Consider the following 24204-nt stretch of genomic DNA (forward strand, 5'->3'; position numbering starts at 1 on the left):
GAGCGAAACGGCCAAGTTGCACCTCGACTTCCTCCCGCTACTTCTCCTCCTCGCCCTTCTCCTGCTCCTCCAACCGTCCTTGACCCTCCTCCGCAGCCTTGAGCCTCACGAGGACTTCGTCGGGCGACGTGAGCCACGAACTCGTTTCGAACCCATACTCCGATCTCACGACTGCCCACTCACCAAGAAACCATTAGCCCACTCCTTCGAGACAAAGAAGAGAGCGCAAACGCACGGTTGTAGAACGTCGTATACGTCTCACCAACTTCGTCCCACAAAGGCCCAACAAGCACTCTCACAGTCTTATCCTCCTCCAACCATTTTCGCATCCTTTCCATCACCCCCTCCGCGCGTTGGTGAATGGTGGAGGAGAAGGTGGAGTGGAGTTCGAGGACTTGGGAGGGGGTGGAGAAAGGCTGGGAGGGCAAGTCGCGAGAGGAAGTTGAGGTTGAGGAGGGCGAGGGGGATGAGAGGAACGCGGTACACCGATCCAAGAACGCGCGGATCTCGCTCGTGAGCGCGAGCGCCAAGTGGGCGATCAACTCCTCGCATGCCTTCTTGAGCGCCAAGTCCAGGTCCTATTCACCCATCGTCAGCCTCGAAAGGAAAAGGGAGGGGCATGGGACGCACGGATTTGGCGTCCGTCATCGTTTCAGCAAAGTTAGGCATGCCTTTCGAGGCGAGGTCGACCAGTGCGCGGGGGTTGAAGAGGGTCGAGGTATTGCGTAGGAGGGTGTTGAGGGCCTCTGTTTGTCCGATACCGACCGTCAGCTCGCGCGACAGGGTGGAGCGAGAGAGTGAGCGGACGCACCGGTGACGCTCGACCAATCCGCCGCCCTTTCCACATGCCTCAAATCCACGCTCCTCACCATCTCCTTCAACAACAACAGGTGTCGGATAAGGAACAAGTAGCCGTCCGTCCTGCGATCTTCGGTGTCTTCATTCTTTGAATCGGCGGTCGCGGGGCGGGAGGAGATGAGGAGCGAGGCGGAGATGAGGGATTGGAGGCAGAGGGTGACGGCTTCGGCGGCAAAGTCTTGGAAGATGGCGTCCTGCGCGGGGGACCGAGCGAACGTGAGCGTCGGACGATGCCCACCGCCAGCAACTTCCCCGTGAACAATGGAAGAGGGCAGTTGCGAGAAGGGAAGACGCGCGACGCACGTTAACGTAGGCGTTCAACCTCTCCAACACCCAAACCGTCTTCCTCAGCGTCGGATACCACCCTACCATCCTCTCCTCCCTCGGAACCCTAAACCTTCCCTTCGCTCCTCCCTCCTCCTCCGCTTGCTCCTCCCACATCGCCCCAGAAGAAGAGCTGGTGGAGAGTTTGTCGGACCAATCGAGGTCGGAGGGGGAGGGGACGTAGTGCAGGACTTCGGACTGGATCACTGCTTGTGCGCGGAAGACGAGGCGTGTTTGGGCGTCTTGGAGGAGCGACTGCAGGAGGATCGAGAACCGCATCCCTGCCTGTCCTTCCTCTTCTTCGTCTGCGTCGGCGGAGGAAGGGTTGGTGGGGGACGAGTCGAGCGCCATCATTGCGTTGAGGACGGCGCAGAGTTCGCAGAGAGAGGAGAGGCGCGGTTCGTGGAGGATTCGAGGGCGGAGGGAGTCGTAGAGCGTGTCGCAGAGGGATTCGAGGAAGGCGCTGTGCAACCCGTCCGAATTCGATGATCAGTCTTCGCTTCGGTGAAGAAGGCAGAGAGAGATGTGGCGACGGGACGCACGAGACCTCGTTGTCGCCCATCGCGAAAAACTCCCTAAACAGTCCCCACTCCGTCGCGCAAACGCCCCTGAGATACGCACACCCCATCTTGGCCAACCTCACGAGCTCCGTCTTGTCCGGTTCCATCCTCCTGACTTCCTCTCTCAAGCCTGGACCGAGGAGGGCAGAGCGAGAGGCAAAGTAGGTTGAGTAGCATTCGGAGAGAAGCGAGGCGTATTCCGAGGGGTCGGCCGAAGCGCGCTTTTCGAGCTCGACGAGGAGGATGCGCAGGGTCGGAGCAGACGAGGTGAATTTGGCGTAGAGGAGGGCGTTCAGCGCCGTCTCGGACAGTTCCTGTGCGCGTGGAAGGAGGGTAACTTCCAGTCAGCGACATGACCATGCAAGCCAAGTGTGATTGACAGGAGCAACGCGACGACGCACCTTGCCACCCATCTTCTCCTGCGCCTCTGCCGCGATGCGCCGGATCGTCGTGACAAAGTACATCTTGATGAGCGTCATCGAGCGCGTCAGGCACTGCTGGAAGCGGATGAGGTAGATCTCGGCGTCGAGGAAGTCGCGCTGCGCTCAGCGGGTTCAGTAAGCGGAGATTTGAGGAGGAAAGGACAGCGCGGCGCACGTTGGCTTTGAGGTACTCGAGGCAGACGTCGAGCCTGTCGAGCATGTTGAGGAAGTCTTCCTTGAGCACAATCTCCTCCCCAGGCAAGTTGAGTACGCGGGTCGCCTTCTCCAGCTCGCGGAAGTACTCGAGCCTCGCTCCAATTGCCTCCGTGACCTCGATGAGATGCTTCTGCTCCTCGAGCATCGTCTCGCACGCCATCTGCAACGCGCGAGAGTTCTCGTCGACGTAGCGGTAGTTGGCCTCCATCTCGCTCAACAGGCCGCGCGACTCGTCGAGCGCCGCGAGGACGTTGTCGCATGTTTCAAGGTGCGAGACGAGTTCCGAGAGGTGGTCGACGTAGATCGACTCCTGCGACCGCTCGAGGGACGACTCGACGAGGGAGAACCAGTCGTGGAACTGCTGGGCGGTCGAGATGGGTTCGCGGAGGACGAAGAGCGGGTCGGGAGAGTCGGCCGAGGCTTCTCCGAGTCCGGCCAGGGCGGAAGGCCGTGCAGAGCCGGGTCTTGGAGAGCCAGAGGGCGAGCCGGTGAGGATTTGAGCGAGGTCGAGGCGAGAGCGGGACCGGGGAGCGGTACGGAGGAGGGCAGAGGACGAGGGAGTGGACGGGCGGCTGTTCGACGCCGCGACGAGCTGCGCGGGGTCACCACATCGCGCATCAGCTCAATCTCATCGTCTCAGCGCAGCGCACATCGACTCACGTGCTGTGGAACAGGCTTGACCTGGGCGAGTTGCGAGACGCGGTGGACGGACTGGGACTGCGCGGGCGAGAGCGGTGCGAGCTGGTCCCAGTCGTCGATGGAGTATCGCGACGTCGACGCCCTCGCAGACGCCATCCCAGCCTCAGGACGAGCCGTAGCGAGCCAGCGAGCGTGTGGTCCTGGCGAGAGGTGGAGCCGATGAAGTTGGCTCAAGCCGTTCACCGCTCGCTGCTTGCTGGGACTCGCTAGGATGGCAGACTTGCTCATACAGTACCTGTGCTGCTGCTTACCTGCGCCGCGCCATCCGCAAGACGTGCGCTCACCTCGCTCAACCCTCCCCACCTCCTCATCGCACTGATCTCGCCTCGCACGCACGCAGGACCCCGAACGTGCACCGCTGCTGAACCCTGATATCTTACCAGAGTGCGTCGCGTAACGGGCTGGTCTTGCGGGCTTGGGTTGGTCTCGCTCGCTCACCTTATCCTCATCGTGAATGCGCACAGGGCTCCCCCTCGACCAGTTGGACGGACGACGGAGGAGCAGCTCGCAGAGCAGGAACAGCTGCGGAAGATCCTGAGCCTGGCAGAAGAGTGCGTTCGCAACTTTCGTTCCGTCGAGGGGCTCCTCATAGCTTCAGTGGTCGACGGATGAAGCCTCTCAAAGGCGCTTCTTCCGCGACCTAGCTGAAATGGGATCTGTTCTTCAACACGCTGACGAGCCCGCTCGCCGCACAGACGCCTCATCTCGATCGAATCCTCCACCGCCTTCCGCCCTCCTACTCCCCCCTCCTCCTCGCACCCACACACACACGTCCCCTCCTCCTCCTCCCCTGACTCCTCCTCCACTCGCCCACGCTCCCGCTCTCCCTGGCGTCCCCCCGTCTCAACAACAACCGACGACGGTCCCTTCGCTCCCATTCGGGTCGTCCACCTCGACCGCCAGAACTGGACTGAGTTACCCTCTGAGCCTTCCACGCCGGCGCCGAGGAAGAGGAAGGGGCAGGGGAAGAAGCGCGTCGAAGGGAGGCCGCCCAGTAGTCATTCGATGAAGACTTTGCCGCGTGGGCGAGGGGGAGGAGTTCCGCCGAGTCCGTTGCGGCATGGTGCTTCGTCGGAGGACGAGGATGGCGAGCGAGATGAGGATGACGACGAGGAAAGCAAGTACGGCACGGTTGCGTCGTATCGGACTGCGACGGACGGGTCGGGCGGGTCGGCGAGCACGATTCGGCAGGGGCTGCGGGACGTCAGCTGGGGGCGCGAGGACGACGAGCCGGTTGATCCGGAGCGAGAGGCGGCGGTGCGTCGCCGAAGCTTCCGTCTTTTCCCGTTGTCGAGGTCTGCGACTGATGCTTCGTTACTCGAACAGCTCGCACAAGCTATCGACGCCCTCGAGCAATCTATCGACGACTGGACACTTCCTCCATGCGGCCCGTTCGTCGCCGAGCTGGGGGACGAAGAACGCGGCGAGATGCAGCAGCGGTGACAGGCGAAGATCGCAATCTACGCGAGGACGAGTAATGCTAGCTTCGTCTTTCGCCAAACCGAACACGAGAAGATGGAGAGAGAAGACAGCCGTATCATGACAACAAACGAAGAGCGATGCGAGAGGTGCGGGTGCGAGATGCGAGCGAGAAACGAGAAGGGGGGCGCGAATCTACGCCTACGCGAACTTGAACCGCTCGAGCGCGCCGCCCTGGCCCGACTGCGCGGCCTCCTTCGCAGCCTTGTTCGCCTTTGCCTGCTTGTTGAGTTCGCGCTGCCGTTCGAGCTTCGCCTTGAGCGCGACCTGCCGACGCAAGCTGGATCAGCAACGCCGTCTGCGAGAGAGAGGGACGCGGGGAACGCACCGTCTGCGGGTCAATGACGTTCCTCCGCCTCTTCCTGAGCGCCTTCTTCAGTCCCGAACTCTTGCCCCTCATGCGGTTCTTCGCATCAGCCTTCTCGATCCTCTTCTCGGCCTTCTCCCTCCTCCGACTCAACTCCTCATCCTCCTCGTCCTCGTCCTCACCCTCACTCAACTCTTCGTCCTCCTCGAGCGCCGCCTTGCCCTGAACTTTCAACCTCTCGGCGCGACTCATCTTGGCGAAACTTGTCGCCCCCTCACGAGCAAGAACATCCTTCTTCTCCCCCTTGCGTAGGACACCCCGATCCACGCGCCCAACGACATCCGCATCGAGCGTGATGAGGTCCATCGGAACCTTGTCCAACAAGCCCTGGACTTCGCGCTCCCTCCGCCTCCGCTTGCCCTCGAACGGATCGGCTTCGAGCGAATCAAAGTTTGCTTCGCCTGATCCGGGGACGAGGAGGGAGGAGATTCCGCGCGAGTGGCCGACGGTGAGGACGTCGGTGAAGGGTTGGAAGGAGAGGGCGTGCACGGGGGTCGAGGGGAAGAGGTGCGTGAGGTATGGTGGCGGGGGCATGCGAGGGGACGAAGAAGGTCGGGAGAGGTCGTTGTAGACCTGCAAGGGCGCGAACAGCGTCAGCGGTGTCTTTCCGAGCGAGTGCACAGGGTTTGACGCACCGAGACGTGATTACCCCATCCGACCGCCAACATGCCCTTCCCGCTCCACTGGCTCGCCTTGGGCGTCTTCTTGACCGCATACTCATTCAAGCACTTCCACATCCTCGCGTCCCAAACCTTGACCGTCCCATCCGCCGCCGTCGTCGCCATCCGATGTCCCATCATGCTCGGGTCGACCGCGACACTCGTGACAGGCGCCTTGTGCGCGAGCAGTTTGACTTGCGCGTGCGAGACCGAGGGAGACCAGAGCGTCACGGTGCCGTTTTGGTGGCCGAGGTGGATCATCGCTGTGTGCAGGTTCTGCGCCATCGTCTTGCAGGACCCGAGGCGCGTGCGGTGCTCGGCAACGAGCTGGCCAGTCGAGGTGTCCTGGTACTTGAGGTAGCCCGGTTGGCCCTGCGAGTGCGAGCGGGGGTCAGTACGGGCGTTCAGGCGGCAGTGACAGGCGCGCAACTCACGATCGTCGCCAGCAAGAAGTGGTACGGCAAGAACTGCATCACCTCGACCTCGACATGGCTCCTCAATTGATGCACTTCGAGTCCCTGCTTGTCGTAGATGTAGACGAACCGTTTCTGCGCGACGGCGTAGAACGATTCGTCGTGGAGCCAGGTGATGGCGCGGGTTGTTTCGTTCAAGTGCAGCTCGGAGTGGAGGGAGGAGGAGGAGACGTCGAAGGTGCCGACGTGACCGAGGCGGCCGGCAATGGCGAGGTGTCTGCGAAAGCGAGCGGGCGAAAGTCAGCCGATTCCCTCTTTGGAGTGCCGCAATTAGAACGGTCCAACTCACCGGCCGTTGCGGGTGTAGCTCAGGTCGTATGGGCCGAACTGATCAAGCTGCAGACTGAACGCCTGGCTCTCGGCGCTGACCGCACTCGCATCGACAATCTCGTCCTGCGTGACCCTCCACGTCCGCTCCAAGTCCGTCTCCGCCTCGAGTGCACCAGCATTGTTGTGCTGGAGCAGCAAGTCGTCGTGGGACGCGCTCAGTGACGCGCTCGCCTGTGCCGACGACGAGAGATGCGCGAGGTGGTGTCCGAGTTTCTTGTCAAAGGCGGACTTTGCGCGTTTGGGCGGTTTCGAGTGGGCCTTGAGCATGTGTGGCTGGGCGTACTGGTACTTCTTCATCTGCTGGAGCGAGATCGAGGGCGGGACATGCGAGTCCTGAGGGGCGATGGAGAGTGGCTCATGGTGGGCGGGAGACGGGTGCAGGGGGTCGGCGCGGCCCGTGCCCTTGTCCAAGCGAGAAGCCATCGCAGCCAGTGCACTCGCAGCAGCAGAACACGCGCAAGTGAGCGGAGCGAAGTGATGAAGAGCGAGAGCGAGCTCGGATTGAATACAACTCGGTTGTATTCAATTGATTACAACCGAGTTTGTATTCATTTCGAGGTCACGTGCACCCTAAGGCTTCATCTCTTTATGCTCACAGCGCTCGCTCGCACCATGGCAAAGGGCAAACAGCCAGCTGCTGCGACTACTTACACCCACTGGCTCGTCAAGGCGCGTCTCTGCTCTCACCGCTCGCTCTCGTTCTCTCGCTCGTGTCGACCCCACATCGGACACCTGTCGGGCGCGCTGGATGGCATTGCAGAGCGTTGGAGGGCGTGCGACAGGCCTGGAAGGCGCTTTTGGAGGGCATGTGACGCCGCGGACCTGGGAGCAATGCAGACTGACCCGTTCACCTCCCCTTCTCGCTCCTCGCGACTCCCCTCGACCCCCCTCTACATCGCTCGTCATGACTGCAGGCCGAACCCGAGTCGCGCATCGAGAAGGGTGTGGACGTCAAGTTTTCGATTGATGACCTCGAGCGCGTCAAGGTGTCGAGCTGGGAAGGCGTTCGGTTCGTCTCCCTTCTCCTCCTCTCTTCGCCCCTTCGCCCTCGAGCCTGGACAGATGCTAACGATGCTGACGACGCAGCAATCACCAAGCCAACTCCTACCTCCGCGACCAAATGAAGAAGGACCACCTCTGCCTGTTCTACGCCTCGAACTGCAAGGTGCCCGGGGTGACGGGCATCGCAAAGGTCGTCAAAGAGGGGTATCCCGATCACAATGCGTGGGATCCGAAGCATCCGTGAGTTGCGATCAAGGCGGAGGAGAGAGTGTGCTGATTGAGGCTGGATTGGCGCAGGTACTACGACCCGAAGAGCGATCCCGACAAGCCGCGCTGGTACATGGTTGACGTCGAGGTGCCTACGACTTCCTAACCAATCCTCCGAGTGCCCACGATCTCCACTTCCGCCCCCCGAGCTCGCTTCCAACGGAGCAGGCCAGACGCCGTCTACCTTCCCAACTTCTCAACTGACTCTCTTCCTCCTTTTGCTCCTCATCAACGCACACGCAGTTCGTCTCCAAACTCCCTCACCCAGTCCCCCTCTCCCTCCTGCAACAGCTCTCCACCCTCTCCCCCTCGCCCTCCTCCTCAAGCACTCTCCCCGAATCGCTCTCCTACCTCTCCCCGACCTTCCTCTCCTCCCTCTCCGACTCGACGCTCCTGAGAAGGGGAAGACTGAGCGTCCAGCCTTGTGAAGAGGGGTTTTTTGAGGGTGTTAGGGAGATGGGTGAGAGGGGGGGTTGGGAAGATTGGGAGTGGAAGAAGGCTGCTGGGGCGAAGAAGGGGGTCAAGGGGAAGAGGGCAAAGAAGGAGGTGGAGGAGGTGGAGGAGGAGGATGTTGATGGAGAGAAAGGTGGTGAGGAGGGTGAGAAGGAGGCGATGGGGAGGAGGTCGAAGAGAGCGAAGAAGGCTTGACGAGCGTCGGCATAGGAACACAGTTGGGTTGCGCTTGGATTGACTAGCTTTGTTGTCACACTAGGACGCGGCATCGCTTGACCCTTAGGCTTACGGGTGCGGGAGGCGACAGGAGACCACCCACCTACCCAAGCTGCGTGCGCAGCGTCTTGCTCTGAGGGCGTTCAGCTCAGATGCTCGGGGCGTGCCGCGCGCTCCTCACGAATCTGTGCGCCTCGATGCGGAACTCGTGAAATAGCCTGTCCGTCGACACATCGTCAGCGGTTGGCCTGAGCGGACTCAAAACGCTCTGGTGGAGGAGCGTGAAGCAGCAATATCGCGCGGGTGGGAGGTGAAACGGCGGTCGAGGAGCGGAAGGAAGGGACGAGGATGCCTTGGCGGCAAGCGTGCAAGTCGCACGGGATCGATCTGTTGGTGTAGCAGTGCCTGCTCAGAGCAGTGCCTGAGCAGTGTGTTCTGGTGTCTCTGTGATCACTCGTGGCGTCCTCAGCATGCCACACAAGCCATCGAGTCGAAAATACGCGCAGATAGCGCTTCTCAGTGCGTGAACAGCTCCGGAACCCAGCGCTGCGCTTCGTCAGCAGTCATACGCGTCCGGACACTGTATCCAGCAGCACGCCAGGCCCGCCCAGCGCATTCAGCCCGATATCGCGAAACCCATCATGGACGCGAAACTGATGAAGTCGCGGAAATCGCGAGAGAGGAATGCAAGGGCGCCGGAAGACCTGGGAGGTCTAGCAAGTGGTCGTGTAAGCGTCTGCGTACAGCCGCCTGGCTTCTGGCAGCTGTTCCGAGGAGGAGCGCGAGCATGTTGAGGCGAAAGGGGTTTGGCGAGGGTTTGGCGTCCAGCCCCTCTCTCGAACCTGCTAAGACTGCTTGCTGGGGCTTGTTCGACAGCTACGCAGTGACTTCTGTCCCAACAAGCCTACCCCTGCGCTGTTCCACGTCCTCTCGACGCCCCACACCGCCTCGTCCTCGACACTGTCCGGTACACGCGGTTCGACCTAGATTGGGAGGGATGGACATCTCAGTGGACTCGTCAGCGAGTGGAACGCCGAACCCGCGGCCGGATCATCAAGCCAAGAAGCCGAAGAAGCCGCCAGCGTGCGACAGGTGCAAGGTTCGTTCCGCTTACTCCTCTACGGAACCGTAAGAAGGCGTTCGGCTGGTAGGAGAGACTGACGAGGTATGTTACGCAGGCGAAACGCGTTCTGTGCCATCCGAATCCCGCTGGCTGCCCCCGCTGCGTCGAGAAAGGCATCGAGTGCGTTATTGTGATCGCTCGCACATGCCCCAGGCCTTCACTGGTCCTCAGTGTCCCCACAGATGCACCACCACGCCCGTCGTCCGACGCAAACCGCAGCGCAAACCTAAAAACTCGCTCGTCTCGGCGGACTCGAACGAAGAAACGTCGCCGACTGCGGCACCTTCTGCGCCAGCACCAGATGCCGTCTTACCCATCCCGCCAACATCTGCGACTACGAGCGGTTTTCAGCTCGGCGGCGATGCCTCTTTCGCCCCGGTCGCCTCGACTTCGCAAGTCCCCTACACGCGTCCAGCTCTCGCAATCACCGGCGAAGAGACGCTGTCCTTCCAGCCCTCCGTACTCGCAGAGCAGCTCTCACTCTACCTCCAAGGTCTCGTCGATCGCACGGCATGGGTCGACCAAACCCTTGAGCCGGCGCTCGTCGAGCATCTTTACGATTGTAAGCGGTTCCTTTCCACCTCGCTCTTCTCGCGTCGAATGACTGAAAATCGGGCGCGATGCAGGCTTCCGACAAGGCGGCCACTACGACCACCCTCTTCTTCGCGGCTCCTCGCTTGATCTGAATCTCCCACGAGTCGGCTGGCAACTCTGGCTCCTCTCGCCCGAACAGTGCATCCTCGCCTACGCCGTACTCGCCATCGGCGCAACACTCTCCTTTTCACCCGCCATTATCGGTACCTCAGCCAAGGCGGATCCGACGTCGTTTGAAGCGGTTGACGAGTTGGGCGAGGACTTGCGCGAGTTTGGGAAGCGGAGGAAGGCGGCGTGCGAGGCTTTGACGAAGCTGGCGCTGGAGAAGGCCAAGGAGGGCGAAGTCATGTTGCACCCCTCGCTCGACAATGCCGCGACATGCTACGTCCTCGATTCGCTCGTCAATATTGGTGCGTACCGCTCGCCGTCTCGCTCCAATTGCGACTGATTCGTCGTTCCTCAGACGACGGCGAAAAGCGAACCTCTCGACCCTGGCTCTCCGCTTACATGACCCACCTGCGCGCCATCATCGACAAGGGCGAGATCGAGTCTCCTTCGCTCACGAGTCCGCACCTCTGGGCTCTCCACCTTTCGGCCGACCTCTTCACCGAAGTTCACTCTGGCCATCTCACGTCGTGCGTCGAATGTCTCCCTTCGTGCGCTTTGCTCTTCGCTGACGTTGCGGTGTGCTCTCTCGTTCCGCGTCTCACAGGACCTTGCAGGACCAGCTCCTCCTGACAGGCCCGAGTCCTGTCTCTGACAAGGAGGTTGTGGAGATCTATAAAAGGGTTATGGCGGAAAAGGGGCAATGGCCGAACATCACGCCATGTGGGTTCCGAGTCCACCACTCTCCATGAGCTGCTACGCCGATATGCTAATGCTCCGGTCTCCTAGTCGCGATGTACTACATCAACTCCGCTCGCAACATCGTCGAAGGCCTCCTCGGCCCATACGCCCGACGGCAAGCCCTCGACAACGACGCCATCTCCTCGGGCCTCTCCGCCCTCTCGCGCCTCCGATCCCTCGCGCTCCTCCACTTCCAAGCCTGCGAGCCCCTCATCAACTACAGCTCCAAGCCGAGCCTGTTCCCGCATGCCAAGAACCGCAAGAATCGCTGGACGCCTGAACTCGCCGCGCGAGGCTTGCGGAATTGGGCGGCCTTCACCTGGACCGGCCTGGTCCCGCCTATATACCGCGAGCTTGGGAGGCGCATGCAGGAGATGCAGGAGAGCCTGCAGCGCGGCAAGGCGAGCTTGACGGACATCGAGACGAGGCAGGCGTACGAGCGCCTCGAGATGTCGTTCAGGCAGGTTAGGGACCTCGTGCCCGATGCCGTCGAGACAGTTCTGGACGCGGTCGAGCGTGCGCCGCAGTATGTGCTGCTCGTGACGACAAGGCGGTTCCCGCTCACGGGCCTTATTGAGATCCTCGCCGACGGGGTCCAGCAGGGGACGGTGCACGCTTACGAGCGTGCCGTCTCGCTACTGGAGAGGTGCGCCTGCCACAGTCTCTATCTTTGCAGACGCTCCCGCTAAGTTTACCGCCGTCGTCGCAGGTCCGCCTCGGCGCTCAAGAAAGCCGGCTACGCCTTCTCGACCCCTCAACTCGATGCCCTCATCCATCGCCTCGAGTCGCACGCCCTCAACCTCCGCCTTGCCATGCCGCCGCCCCTACCAGTCAGTCAAGGCACCGCTCCCGCCGGCTTTCCCGACCCCTTCGCGTTCGCCTACTTGAGCGAAGTCAGTCCGGCTGCGGGGGCGAGCGGCATGACGACGCCTGTTCTGCCTGCCGCGATGACGACGATCTCGCCAGATGGAGCTGTCGCCGCCAACGCGCTCGACACTGCGGGAACGACATTGCGACTCGAAGATCTCCTTCGCTCGCCGACGTCCGATGCCGGTGCCCTTCCGACACCCGTCGCTCCAACGGGCGCGCAAGAGCTCGCAGGCGTCGCTTTTGGAGCCGGTGGCTTTGCAGAGGGGAGCAGCGGAAGTCCGGACGAGGGTTTTGGGTCGGGAGTCCGGCTGGACTTGGGCGCGACGGATCTTGGAGACGAGATATTCGCTGCTTGGGGAGTGTGGTAGATAGCAGCCGTTCCTCTAGAGTGGTAACAACAGACACTTGCTGCATGAAGAGGAGGGGAACAAACACAGCAGAGCGAAGCGTCTCTCCAAGCAGAACTCCGTTGCGCACAACCTCCACCCTAGGACGGCCTGGTATGCATCTAGTGTTACAGTGCGCTCACGTCGCCAACCCCGCTATTGCTCGTCCTCCGGCCCTCGTCCCGGGACGATCATGGCGATGTTGTTGCCATTCAGCAGCGTCTGCCCGAGCTTGCTTGATTTCCGCCCTTCCGTCGTCGTCTCGCTACAGGCACGAGTAGGTCAATTCGAGTCGCCCAGGGATGCAAGAACCGTAGGTGAGGGAGAGGAAGAGCGGCAGGAGAAAGGACGTACTATTCCGTCACGTCTTCCAGGACCATGTCTGCGCGGGCAAAGCCGTCAGTTCTGCATCCTCTTCCGTTCGTCCTTCAGGACCCGCAACTCACTAACGTAGTCGTCGAAGCCAACGAGCGTGCCGGTGAACTCGCGCTCTGTCATCAGACGAAGGAGGTCAGCCAATGTGCCCGCCGCCGCCAAAGAGCCCGGCACACGCACCCGTCTTCATGATGACCCAGACCTTGCTTCCGATCGCGCGGTCGACGAGCTCGAGGGGGAGGATTGTCGACGCCCTGATGAAGTCGTCCACAGCTCGTCAGCGGGCGTTTCGAAGCGCGGCGAGCGGCTGTACGTACATTCTGAGGTCCGCTCTACGTCACAAGCCAAACGAACGAGCCAAACAGCGGGAGAGACGAGGAGGTGACCGCGAGACCAGTCCGCTCGCAGGTCTCGCTTTGACAGACTCCGCTGCAGCCCAACGCTGGGCGCAGTCGGTGTCGCTCGTGCTCGCTATGATCTCTACTCGCTGCTGCTGCCCGTCAACAAGCTTGCACCGGACAAGCGCGCTCCGCTCCCTCTCGGTTGCCGCCTCCCCACTTCATCGGCTTGCGCAACCCCGACGACGGCCTCTCGAGCGACTAGCAGGATTGCAATGGCGTGTGCAGGACGGTCTGAGAACCCTGGCGACTGTCGGCGGACAGAGTAGGGGGTACAGCGACGACCAGCACTTTCGGACGCAGCATGGCAGCATTCGTGTGAACCTGGTGTGTTTGCGGGCGCATACTCGTTGACCGAAGCTGTACTGACGAGTAGAATCTGCGCAGAAATCGAAGCAGGCCGTCGGAGTCGCCCAGTCGCGAGGAGAACGACCGTTCGTTCCCTCCCTCGCTCGTACCTCTTTACCAGATCCCGCCCTTCTGACTCCTCGCTTCACGCTCAGATACCAAGAAGACGCATATTCAGTACACTCGCTCGCTCTGCCGCAGTCCATGCTGCGATGGAACGTCGTCGACGACCGGTTAGGAACGGGTTGGACGCCGCAGAACCTCGAGGGCTTTGATGGAGAGGTGCGAGAAGGCGAGGAAGAGCGGCGGCGACAAGTAGCTTACTTTGGCGTCTTTGACGGGTGCGTTTGCCGGAAGCGGCCGTTCTTTCCTTCAGAATTCGTTGCGACTGACCTTCTGCGCGGGACAGCCACGGCGGCGACCTGATCTCCCGCTACCTACGCGACACGCTCCCCACCCTCCTCGAATCAACAACCGCATCCGAGATCCCCGCTCTGATCGACCAGTACCGCGAGCTTGGGGGCTACTTGAAGCGGTACCGCGGTGGACCGCTCGATCGGTTCAGGAAGGGCAGTGAGGCGTTCAGCGAGTGGCGTGGGATGGGACTGGACGAGTTGGCTGTGTTGGCGTTCTTGAAGGTGCGCGGGCGAGCCGTCCTTTCGTCAAATCTAGCCTTTCTTGCGAGTGCTGACAATTGCTTGCTTCTGCAGGCCGACAACCACGTCGTGCACTCTCCCGAGCTCGAGAAGGGCGGCTCAACAGCCACAGTCGCCTTCCTCCACTCGCTCGACCTGCCCTACTCCCTCCCCTTCTACGCTTCGTCCCTACTCTCGCTCACCATCGCCCACCTGGGCGACACCTCCGCACTCCTCTGCTCCACGCACTCCGGCCGCGTCAGGCGTCTCACAGAAGCGCATCACGCGGATTCGCGAACCGAGAGCGAGCGGTTGAGGACGAGCGGGACGGGGATCATCACGGATAGTTTTGGTGAGAGCAGGTGGGGTGGAGTTGTGGCTAATACGAGGGCGATTGGGGATAGGGAGTTCAAGCCTGTGGGCGTGATTGGGGAACCGGAGATCGTCAAGCGGGTTATCAGAGGTGCGTCCCAGGCCTCCTGCCTCAAAGCATTGTTCTGACACGCCCGTTGCGGCAGGCGACGAATTCGCGGCCTTGATCCTCTGTTCCGATGGGATCACCGACACCCTCTCGGACCAAGAGATCGTCGACCTCACGCGTGGGATCCGGGACCCTACGAGGGCAGCGAGCAAGATCGTTTCGTTCGCCGAGGACTGTGGCGCGTGCGTCTCCTCTTCCTCCTTCTCCCTCTCCCTGCTGGTAAAGCTGATGAAATGATTGATTGGGCTGGAGCAGGGAAGACAACCTCACGTGCCTCGTCGTCCCCCTCCCCGGCTACCTAAAGATGGGCGGACTCGACTCGACTGCAAGCAGGAGGGAGTACAGGCTCAGAGGGGCGGATGGGGCGAGTAGGAGGCAGAAGAGGATGTGAGCGGCGAGCGACGGCGCGCGCGTGGGTGAAGAGGAGGTGATCGTGTTGTATTCAGCGCGGCTCACAGCGAGTTGAGCGTGTTATATTATGAGCTGTCGGACCTCTCTCTTCACACACGCACGAGATGGAGGAGCAGGAAGCTGTGGCGTAAGCGTGCGAGTTGCCACCTTTCCCGGACAAGCGCTGCTCGTACAAGGTCCCCAACTTCCGTCTCGCCTCCGCCGCACGGAGACCTGATCCAGAAAGGCGCGGCAATGTACCGAATACGACCGACGACCAAGCGAGGCGTGTGAGAGGACTAGACGGTCCACCTGTTCTTGTTGCCCTGCTTCACAGCACGCACGTCAGCTCAACCGCCCCACGGGCTCGAAGAGAGAGAGGCAGGCGAACGCACCTTATTCTGACTATCCGTGTGGCTCACAAACTCGACATCACTCGAGACCTTGTCCTTCTCTCCAAACCCAACCTTGCCTCCGTACTCGAACCCAAGCACATTATACTTGAACTGGCGTCCGACGTTTTCGATCTTTTCGCGCGACGAAGGGGAGGAAGAGCGAGTCCAGATGTTGATTCGGTAGAAGGCCTTGCGGGTACTGACGATGACGCCGGTTATTTCGGTTTGGGAGGAGGGTGGGAGCGAGGGGGCGGGTTGAGAGGCGGTAGTGGAGGGTTGGGCGGGGGAGTCGGAGGAGGGAGCGTCGGAGGAGGAGGGGGCGGAGGGAGGGACGAAGGGCGTTTCGAAGGTCTCGCCGATCGCAGCGAGCATCTGCGGGCACAGGCTCGAGCCTCGAATCAGTCGCTCGCTCTACAAACAGGGCAAACGGGCAAAGATGAAGCGGAGAAGCGGCACGCACCGTATACAGCCAGAAGGCGTCGATCTGGTCCGTGTACTTGCCGCGCGGGAGCTGGACGCTCCACTTGCCTCCGTGCGCATTGGCCTCGTCCTCCCACGCGGGCTTGATGCCCTGCTTGAAGAGGTAGTAGTTGCTGTTGGCACCGAGCATCGAGGGCGGGACGATGTTGTTGTACAGGCTGCACGGGGAACGAGCGAGCGTCAGCGAGTGTGCCTTTCATCGTACCACTGAGCTGGTCTAGAGGAAGGAGAGTGCGGACTGACCCCCAGAACTCCTCTACGCTGTGGAACGAGATGACCTTTGTGAGAGCCTCCTCCCAGCTCTTGGACTTGTCCTGCTTGCTCGCCGAGTCGAACCAGAGTGTCCAGGGTGAGTAGAGCGGGTGCTTGACTGTAAAGTCGGTCGGGGACGAGAGGACGGTGAGGTCTCCGTCGTCCTTTGAGGCGGTCGAGACGGCCGAGTGGGCGGCTGCTGCGGCTTGAGGAGGGAGGTTGGAGGGCGTGGGAGCGGGTGGGGAAGTCGGTGAGTCGGTTGCGGACATGGCTGAGCGTGTGTGCGTGCGAGGGTGCGCTGTGCGAGATGAGAGATGAGGAGGAGGAGCGGGAGGGTTGCTGCTGTGTGACCGCAAGCTGCTAGGCGGGTCGTTCGTCCGTGTGACTGTCGAATACTAGCCAGTAAAGCACTCTCTGACTCGTTCCAGCTGTGAACAGACGGCGACAGAGGAACAACCCTCGCTCGCTCGCTCTCCTCGAAGCTCAGCATCCACCTCACACTCAGACACCGGCTAGAGTGGCCTGGACGAGCCATGCTGCTCGAGAATGCTCTCTCGGAGGAGATCCCATCAACAACCCTCGCTCCCGATGCGCCGCTCCCGACTCGACCGCCACCAGCGCCGACTCAGCCGCCCACAACCAACGAGCGGGACAAGATGCTCGCCGCGTGCATCGGCGCAGTCGTAACGAGTCTCACGAGTCAGTCGCCCCGCTCTCTCTTGTGGGTTGTGGAATGGTGGACGAGGTATCCGATTCTGGGATGTCGGCACGGCGTAATCGCGCTCGCTCTCGCTGTGCGGGACGGCAGTATGGACAGAGAGTCCTTGCGGGATTTTACGGAGCTGCAGCGGTTGTCTCCACGGCACGCAGTGGTTTCTGGGAGGAGCATGACGTCCGATTCGAGGCGTTGATTCGAGCGGATCGCGAATCGTCGGCTTTGTGGACAGTCGATTCGGAGGAGCGGGGTCTCGCTGGATGGAAGGGTAGACGGAGGGTATGTCCAGGGTGGAGCGGAAGGAGGCGAGGGCGAGAACGTGTCGCTGGATTGGATACGCTCGGGGTGGAGGATATGGATTTGCTGGACCGACGGTGATTGTATTCCGTGCGGATATGGCTGGTTCGACATGACCCGCGAGGTTCAGCAAGACGGCGCAGCCCAAAGCGCTGTTCCGATCCGGATCTTTCAACTTATACCTCCCACTCAGCGCCTCGTATTGACCCTCATTCCTCCCTTCATCGCAGTGACTCCCTTCGACGTGATCAAAACCCGCCTCCAGACTCAATCCTCCCCTCCTCCCCCCGTCGCCCGCTTTACACCCTCCACGACCCCCTTTCCCCCTCCTATCGCAAGCACCTCGACCGCCCCTCCTCCGTCCGAAGCACCATGCTGCGACGCACGGAAAACGACTACCCGGCGCGCTCCCGCTCCCACGCAGAGTGAGGGAGTCTGGTGTGCACTCGACTCGCGTGTCGCGGCCGCCCGTGGACGCGAATGGGCGTACGAGCTCGCTTCAGCCTCGAGTTCCGGTGCAGGGACCTTGACGTTCCCGACCAGTTCGGGCGGGAACGTCGCCTGCCTCTACCCTTCCTCCTCCTCCTCCTCCTCCTCGCACGCCTTTCCCACCTCGACCGCCCACGCTCCAGCTCCGCCACGCCATCTCACAGGCTTCGTCGACGCCCTCACGCACATCCTACGCACCGAAGGCCTCACAGCCCTCTGGCGCGGCACCGCACCCGCACTAGCCATGTCCGTCCCGGGACAGGTGGTGTATATGGTGGGATACGACTCGCTTCGACGGACTGCGCTGGACCGAGCTCCGGGCTTTGCGTACGTCGGTGAAAGAAGCGGGCGAGGAACGCGGGAGGGATTAAGGAAGGGCTACGTCGGTGCTGTCCCGCTCGTAGCGGGCGCACTGAGCCGCACACTCGTCGCGACCCTCCTCTCGCCTCTCGAACTCCTCCGCACGCGCCTCCAATCCCACACGCCTTCCTCCCCACTCTCTCTGACCTCTGTCATTCGCGATTTGCGGTGGTCGAACGCTTGGAAGGGCTTGGGACCGACGCTTTGGAGGGACGTGCCGTTCTCGGGGGTTTATTGGGCGGGATATGAGGTGATCAAGAGGGCTTTGACGGGTGGGAGGGGGATGGGGGAGGCACAGGCGGGAGTTGGGGAGAAGGCTGGGGCGGGAAGGGGCAGGGAGTTTGTGGTCAGTTTCGTCAGTGGTGCTGGAAGTGGAGTGGTGCGTTTGCGTTTCCGTCCTGCGATTTCCTCTTCTTCTCGGTGGACCGGCTAATGGAGTCGTCCCCCGCGCACAGATCGCAGCAACACTCACCAACCCCTTTGACGTCCTCAAAACCCGTCGACAATCCTCCCTCCTCTCCACCTCTCCTTCCTCTCCTTCAGCACCCTCTACCCTCCATCTCCTGCGCCAGCTAGTGCACACCGAAGGGCCCCGAGCGATGTTTGCCGGTCTCGCGCCTCGACTGGCGAAAGTTGGACCGGCGTGTGGAGTCATGATTGGGGTTTATGAGGTTGTTGGGGGTTGGAGGGCGGGGGTGCATGCGAGGGAGGCGAAGGAGGAGGCGAGGGTTGAGTGAACCGGCGGAAGAGAAGGGAGGGAGGGAGGAATCGGTAGCTTAGAACGCTACGCTACTAGACAGCAGGCACGCACGAACGAACGCAATCGCATCAACTACAGTACCACTCTCGTTCTCTTGGATTTTGCTCAGAGCTGTGCCAGATTTGAGGAATATTCCTGCATCGTTGCACAGCGAAAAGTACAGCACAACTCTATCTATCGACTTGACTCAACGATGTACACCGTTTCACGCCGTCTAGTCCAGCGTCCTCCGGCTCAGAATCTTCTTGATCTCGCTCCTCTCGCGCAGGTACTCCTCGAACGAGGGGAACGACACGGTCGCCTCGTCTTCGTCGTCCGTGTCGTCGAGGTGCGAGGCTTTGTCGAGGAGAAAGTTGGCAAAAACGATGAGGGTGGCGTAGCTATGCTCGCGGACTGTCAGCGAGCCTGCATGCGAAGGGAGGAGGTTGGAGGACGAACCGGTAGAGGTAGTTCAGCGCCTGGTCGAACAGCTTCGAGCGCTTCTTCGATCCGTCTTCGGCTGCCTCGACGCGCAGCTTGAACGAGTAGATCGCCGTGCGGAGGTTCTGTACGGCCTCCATGTCGCTACGACGTTCGAGATGTCAGTCGAGGGATGTCCGGCGGAGAGATGGGCGCACTCACTCGATAGCTCGGTCCGTCAACCTCTTCGCCAACTTGCCATTCTTGAGCACGCCGACGAGCTGCAACACGATCTTGTACTCGCCGTTGAGGAGCGGCTCCGCCTCGCGGCCGTCCCAGAATGAGCCGTGCTCAGGCGGCTCGATGAAGGAAGCAGACATGTCGAAAGTCGACTGGCGGTTGAAGAGGATGCGGTAGACGAGAGCGCAGGCAACCCTGCGAGGTGGAGTGTGAGCCTGGCAGCAAGTGGGGAGAGATAGGATGCAGCCTTACATGCCGGTCGTCGTTCGTCCGCGGCCTGCGCGGTAAGCAACATCAGCTTCAAATCTTGAGCTCGACGTGCGGGCGCGAACGGACCCATCTGACAGTTCCAGGCGCAGCCGACCTTCTCCTTGTCCCGCCCGGAAAGCGCGCCGGTAACACGCTGCTCGATGCGACTGAAGATGCCGGGAATGGGCGCCTGCTCGTCCGTGACTGCGAGAGAGACGATCAGCGATGCCAGAAGCAAGCGCTCCGGCGAGCTCACCAGGAAGTCGGTCGTAGTCCACCTGGAAGCCCTCGTCCTGCATGATCTTGAAAACCTCCCGAGGCGTCAGAATGCTGTGCGACCGGTATGTCAGCACGAGCCTGCGTTTGCGAGGCTGCGGAGGGCTCACTCCTCGGCCTTGACGTCCTCCCACATCGCCGTGACGGTGAAGCTGCCGTTCTCCTCGATCTCGTCGTGCTGCGAGACAGGCTGTCAGCTGACTGAGACCAAGTGTCAGCTGAATCACCGCACGCACCAGCAGGACCTTCCCGCCCATCTGCTCGCGCTCGCGCAGCAAGTCCTTCTTCAGCTCAGCCTCCATCGCTTCGACCGTCGCTGTGGTAACGCCCGTTGTGACGACGTTCTCGAGCGGCTGGTCGAAGAGGCGGAGGACGTAAGGCTTGCCGGCAACGTACGCAACCGGCTCTTCTCGCAAGCTGGACCACAGGATCTGCGTGCCCTTGCCGTCCATCTTCTCGAGCGCTCGTCGCAGGCCGTCGACCGTAGGCATGCCGCTGCCGTAGACACAAGGACCAGCTTGGGGGCTCGAGCCGGTGAGAGTGGCACCTGCTACGTTCGGGCCGCCGTTCGAAGAGGTTGGGTGCGGCGTCCGGACGGCATCGCTGCCGGCGAGCGTGAGCGGCACGCGACGGAAGTTGGGCGCGCCCTCGACCCGTTCGGGCAAGCTCATCTTCTGCAGGCCGGAGAAGTAGTCGGCCTTGCAGAGGGTGTAAGCGGAAAGAATGCGGCCGTTGCGCTTGGCGACGAAATCGGCGACCTCGTCTGTCGAGGCCGTACCACTCGCGATCGGGCGCTTGAGCGGGACGAGCGCGTCGATGCCGGCGTGGTCGAGCTCCTTCTCGATCGTGCGGAAGACGGGTCGCGAGCGGACAAAGTCCTCGTAGCTGGCGGTCCGGCCGAGGTCGCGCCAAGTCTCGGGGCGGGACTCGTGCAGGAACGTGGTGAAGATGATGAGGAAGAAGTAGGCGCGCAGCTCCCTCAGCCCGCGGGCGATCCAGATGTCGCGCGTTTCGCCCTCGGCGTCTTCCGCCTGCTGCCGGGCGTTCTCAATCGACTCGAGCAGGTCGAAGGGTTCGCCGCAGGCGGTGATGGCGGCGTCGACGGCGTTCTTGATCTGTGTGAGCGAGACAAGTGAGCATATGGTCTCGAAGCGAATCAGACAGCGAGACACACCTCGAAGCCATTCCGCACAACACGAAGCAAGTTGTTGATGACGGTGTAGCTGGGTCGGTCTGAGCGCGGCGCAACAAACTTGCCGTTGTGGCGGAGCCAGTCCTGCAACAGCTTGATGATGACGAGCGTGCGGGTCGTCCTGCCCCGTCCAAGCTGGTCGTTGACGACGATAGCCGACTCGTCCATGTCGAGCTCGGTGACCGTCTCGATGATGTCGCGCAAGTCGGAGAATTCGGGGAACTTCTCGGCCGTGATGGGAACGCGGATGAAGCGGAAGACCTCGCCGCACTCGTCTTTCCCGACAGCGTCCATGACTTCCCGGAGCGTCTTGACCTGGTCCCCGCCCTCGACTGCCTCCCAGACCGGGTTGACCGAGCCATCGTCGGCCTCGTTCGCGACAAGGATGCGGCCTTCGAACGTTGACAGCTCGGAGAGGACGTCTGCTTTGAGACGGTCCTCCAGCAGCTCGAGACGGGTCGGTGAGATGCCGCTGCGTAGCAAACAAGGTCAGCTTGGACTGGTAGAGAGGCTAGTCGCGGGGCACACCTGTACGACTTGACATTCCGCAACGAGACCGCTTCTTGACGCAGGACGTAAGGCGTGCCGCTGAGGGAGCGGCGCCGTCAGTAGTCGAGCAAGGCAAGGACCCGACGCTACGTACTTGATGTTGCACAGCGGCTCCTCCCGCACGCCGATCCAAACGATCCTCGCACCAGGCTTGACATCCCTTTTGACGACATCCAGCACTCTCCTGATCCCCTCCTCAGTCGGCTGCGAAAGCCCATACAAGAAGCTGTCCCTGACGCGACGGAAGTTGATCGCGCCGCGGATGTGCTGGATGGACGTGGAGGAGGTTGAGGCGGAGGTGGAGGAGGGGTCGGTTTGCGAGGTGTTCGAGGCGAGCCAGACGTCTTCTTTCAGAATCATGTTGGCGCGGAGGATGATGCCCGAGCGGTTCTGCGTATCACAAGCAAGTCGTCAGCTCGAGCCGTTCGTTGAAGGAAAGGACCTCGCGCACCCGGATGATCTGGTGCGCCCACTCGTCACCCACAAGGTCCGCTCCAACGCGCCTTCCCCGACTGACCGCCCTCGAAAGCGCCACCTCGCCCGTCTCGCCCTTAGCAATCGCGCTCAGATCCTGAATCGGCGCGAAGATGACAAAGTGCCCCGTGCCCGTCTTTCGCATCCGGTTGATCATCTTGGCGATCTCGTTTCGTCCTTTGAGCCAGGCGGAGAAGGGGACGTCGAAGGTGGAGGAAGAGTCGGAAACGAAGGAGGCGAAGGTTATGAGGAAGAAATAGCGCTCGAGGGCGGCGAGGGCGGATTGGCGGTTGTCTTGCGCGGTCGGCTCGTCGTGCAGGGCGAAGGAGGCGTAGCGCACGCGGTACTCGGTGATCGACTCGCGGAGGTTGACCATGGCATCGCCTGCGGGAGGACAGTCAGCGGAGCGAGGTAAGGCGAGTTAGGAGCTGGGCAACGCACAGTGGTCGACGATGGCGTCAACTACCTTCTTTGCCGTCACGCCATCGTCAAGGGTCGAGAGGAGGGAGAGGATGATGTCGAAATTGCCGAGCAAGGCGGATCTGCGGGAGGAGCGAGTTCAGCGTGAGCATGGAGGGCAAGGTGGCGATGATACGCACCGCAGGTTCTCGAGCAGCGTCGACTGTGTACTGAGCAAGCTCAAGATCGTCGTCTGGCTATTCGACGGCAGACCTGCGCCAAGTCGCATCGCCTCAGCTCGCTCGTCCCAGGGGCATTGAAGATGAGTCAGAAGCGAGAAGCACGCTGCGACGCACACTTGGACAAGACATGCATGAGCCTCAACAAGCTCCTGTCCCTCGCGGCCTGCTCGCTCTGCGCCTGGAGGACCTTCAACGCGCTCCTCGGGTTCTGCCTCTCCCTCGGGCTCGTCGGTCCATCCCCCTCGTCCTGCTGTGGTCGGGTTGAGACGAGCCCGTATGGGTCCTCCTCGCCCTTCTCGATCAGCTGTTTCCGCCTCACGATCAACGCGACGCTCATCGCAAACGTGCTCCTCACGACTCCTGCGCCGCAATTGAAGACAAGCGCCGTAGAAGTCGGTATGCGCTTTAACAGTCCGGTATAGACATCGAGGTATCCGTCGTTGGGTGATTGGTCCCTCGCGACGGGTGTACGGAAGTAAGTGACATTATAACCCTCCGAGCGGACGCGGGAGAAGAGTTCCCGCGCCGTGAGGACTTTGTCGGCCGAGACCCAGGTGGGGAGGATCGAGCCTGAGCGGGTCTCGTCGTGTACGAGGACGAGGCCGTCGTAGCGTGCTGATTCGCGGAGGACGTCGGATTTGAGACTGCACGAGAGGCGTTAGTCGAGCGAGGAAGGAAGGGATAGGGCCTGACGCACCGCGCTTCGATCTCTTCGAGGTTTTCGGCGCGGTCGCTGATCGAGTAGGTGTCTGTCGGGTCTGGGGGTGCGAACGAGGTCAGCCTGAGCAGGAAGTCGTGGAGCGCTAATCCTGCTGACTCACGAGCCGCCTCTCGCAGCACGTACGGTTGTCCACCTGCCCATCTCTCAACTCGTCAGCCCCCTTAGAAGCGCAACGAAAAGGCGCCCAGCGCACCGATATACAAAATCGGCTCTTCCCTCGTCACGAACCAAGCGACCTCCCTCCCCTCGACGCCCTTTGCGTTCTTCCTGCTCCTCAACAAGCTCAGCAACGACCTGACGCCCGTCGCAGTAGGCTGCGCGACGCCCCAAACGCCATAGCCTCCTTCGCGGAGGTTGGTCGCGCCGCTCAAGTGGAATCCGCCTTCCGTTGATGGTCCGGCGGGGGTGGAAGAAGGTGCGAGTTGGCCTGATATGGCGTTTTTCGTCGACGAGGCGGTTGAAGCGGCTGATTGCGCGTGGGGCGGATGCGAAGCAGAAGCGGGTGGTTGAGCGGCTACGAAGCGATAGTCGCTCTTGAGTATCAGTCCGCGGCTTAGGACGCTCCCGCTCCGACTTGGGACGACGGCGGAGGCGAGGCGTGCGAGGTTCAGGGGTGCTTGGTCCGTGGAAGAAGGGGAGGAGGTGGGGAGCGAGAGTGAGGGGAGTGCTGGGACGGCGGACGAGAGGCGGCGGTGTGGACTATCTTCGCATCGACTCAGGGGAGACCCTCGCTCGCTTGTGGATCCGAACGGAGACTGTTTGAGCGAGAGTGCAGTGGGCGAGTGTAAGGGAGTCGGGTTGAGGAGGTCGGAGTGGATGAAGTGCTTGGCCGGTACAGAGGTGCGTCGGCGCTGGTTCTGTGGTGTGTTCGGAAAGTCCTCTTCTAGTCCAGCCATCGTCCAGCACGAGTCGAGCGAGAGTGGTCGTCGTCAACCAACGTTCTT

The 24204-nt window shown here is 61.7% G+C and overlaps 10 protein-coding genes across 10 annotated transcripts; 5 read left to right on the forward strand and 5 right to left on the reverse strand.

The window, feature by feature from the left end:
• Positions 1-37: 37 nt before the first annotated feature.
• Positions 38-3175, reverse strand: RHTO_06582 (Golgi complex component Cog3; the record flags this gene model as incomplete). Its single annotated transcript, XM_016420243.1, has 9 exons — positions 38-171; positions 236-578; positions 631-746; positions 812-1052; positions 1162-1645; positions 1725-2056; positions 2144-2281; positions 2340-2972; positions 3041-3175. 9 exons carry the CDS (start codon positions 3173-3175, stop codon positions 38-40), a joined length of 2556 nt encoding a protein of 851 aa, XP_016269329.1.
• A 115-nt stretch (positions 3176-3290) lies between these two features.
• Positions 3291-4522, forward strand: RHTO_06583 (uncharacterized protein; the record flags this gene model as incomplete). The annotated part of the gene is made up of 5 exons (XM_016420244.1): positions 3291-3353; positions 3420-3463; positions 3544-3630; positions 3775-4336; positions 4406-4522. The coding sequence occupies 5 exons, from the start codon at positions 3291-3293 to the stop codon at positions 4520-4522; spliced, it is 873 nt and encodes a 290-aa protein (XP_016269330.1).
• Positions 4523-4699: 177 nt separating this feature from the next.
• On the reverse strand, positions 4700-6810 carry RHTO_06584 (WD-repeat protein; the record flags this gene model as incomplete). Its single annotated transcript, XM_016420245.1, has 5 exons — positions 4700-4825; positions 4887-5498; positions 5561-5956; positions 6019-6274; positions 6347-6810. The coding sequence occupies 5 exons, from the start codon at positions 6808-6810 to the stop codon at positions 4700-4702; spliced, it is 1854 nt and encodes a 617-aa protein (XP_016269331.1).
• A 189-nt stretch (positions 6811-6999) lies between these two features.
• On the forward strand, positions 7000-8304 carry RHTO_06585 (thymocyte nuclear protein 1; the record flags this gene model as incomplete). Its single annotated transcript, XM_016420246.1, has 5 exons — positions 7000-7050; positions 7302-7396; positions 7474-7629; positions 7687-7744; positions 7900-8304. The coding sequence occupies 5 exons, from the start codon at positions 7000-7002 to the stop codon at positions 8302-8304; spliced, it is 765 nt and encodes a 254-aa protein (XP_016269332.1).
• An 808-nt stretch (positions 8305-9112) lies between these two features.
• On the forward strand, positions 9113-12126 carry RHTO_06586 (Zn(2)-C6 fungal-type transcription factor; the record flags this gene model as incomplete). Its single annotated transcript, XM_016420247.1, has 8 exons — positions 9113-9424; positions 9504-9568; positions 9631-10010; positions 10075-10452; positions 10506-10677; positions 10755-10870; positions 10937-11534; positions 11598-12126. 8 exons carry the CDS (start codon positions 9113-9115, stop codon positions 12124-12126), a joined length of 2550 nt encoding a protein of 849 aa, XP_016269333.1.
• A 174-nt stretch (positions 12127-12300) lies between these two features.
• RHTO_06587 (U6 snRNA-associated Sm-like protein LSm5) lies at positions 12301-12838 on the reverse strand (the record flags this gene model as incomplete). Its single annotated transcript, XM_016420248.1, has 5 exons — positions 12301-12409; positions 12499-12526; positions 12591-12635; positions 12700-12773; positions 12837-12838. Coding segments are annotated over 5 exons (258 nt in total).
• Positions 12839-12992: 154 nt separating this feature from the next.
• RHTO_06588 (protein serine/threonine phosphatase) lies at positions 12993-14772 on the forward strand (the record flags this gene model as incomplete). Its single annotated transcript, XM_016420249.1, has 7 exons — positions 12993-13244; positions 13305-13351; positions 13421-13606; positions 13675-13903; positions 13976-14363; positions 14419-14563; positions 14637-14772. The coding sequence occupies 7 exons, from the start codon at positions 12993-12995 to the stop codon at positions 14770-14772; spliced, it is 1383 nt and encodes a 460-aa protein (XP_016269335.1).
• Positions 14773-15070: 298 nt separating this feature from the next.
• Positions 15071-16167, reverse strand: RHTO_06589 (cap binding protein; the record flags this gene model as incomplete). The annotated part of the gene is made up of 4 exons (XM_016420250.1): positions 15071-15097; positions 15167-15538; positions 15627-15804; positions 15890-16167. The coding sequence occupies 4 exons, from the start codon at positions 16165-16167 to the stop codon at positions 15071-15073; spliced, it is 855 nt and encodes a 284-aa protein (XP_016269336.1).
• A 264-nt stretch (positions 16168-16431) lies between these two features.
• Positions 16432-18496, forward strand: RHTO_06590 (mitochondrial carrier protein, family 25 member 40; the record flags this gene model as incomplete). Its single annotated transcript, XM_016420251.1, has 3 exons — positions 16432-16597; positions 17141-18138; positions 18215-18496. 3 exons carry the CDS (start codon positions 16432-16434, stop codon positions 18494-18496), a joined length of 1446 nt encoding a protein of 481 aa, XP_016269337.1.
• Positions 18497-18733: 237 nt separating this feature from the next.
• Positions 18734-24156, reverse strand: RHTO_06591 (metal ion binding protein; the record flags this gene model as incomplete). The annotated part of the gene is made up of 18 exons (XM_016420252.1): positions 18734-18899; positions 18958-19083; positions 19141-19353; positions 19411-19435; positions 19495-19611; positions 19664-19737; positions 19794-19861; positions 19920-20798; positions 20858-21347; positions 21404-21463; positions 21519-21814; positions 21876-22282; positions 22340-22440; positions 22498-22570; positions 22654-23183; positions 23237-23297; positions 23361-23393; positions 23454-24156. The coding sequence occupies 18 exons, from the start codon at positions 24154-24156 to the stop codon at positions 18734-18736; spliced, it is 4422 nt and encodes a 1473-aa protein (XP_016269338.1).
• Between the last annotated feature and the right edge of the window lie 48 nt (positions 24157-24204).

The sequence above is a fragment of the Rhodotorula toruloides genome, assembly GCF_000320785.1.
Source record: "Rhodotorula toruloides NP11 unplaced genomic scaffold Scaffold44, whole genome shotgun sequence".
Classification (NCBI taxonomy): domain Eukaryota; kingdom Fungi; phylum Basidiomycota; class Microbotryomycetes; order Sporidiobolales; family Sporidiobolaceae; genus Rhodotorula; species Rhodotorula toruloides.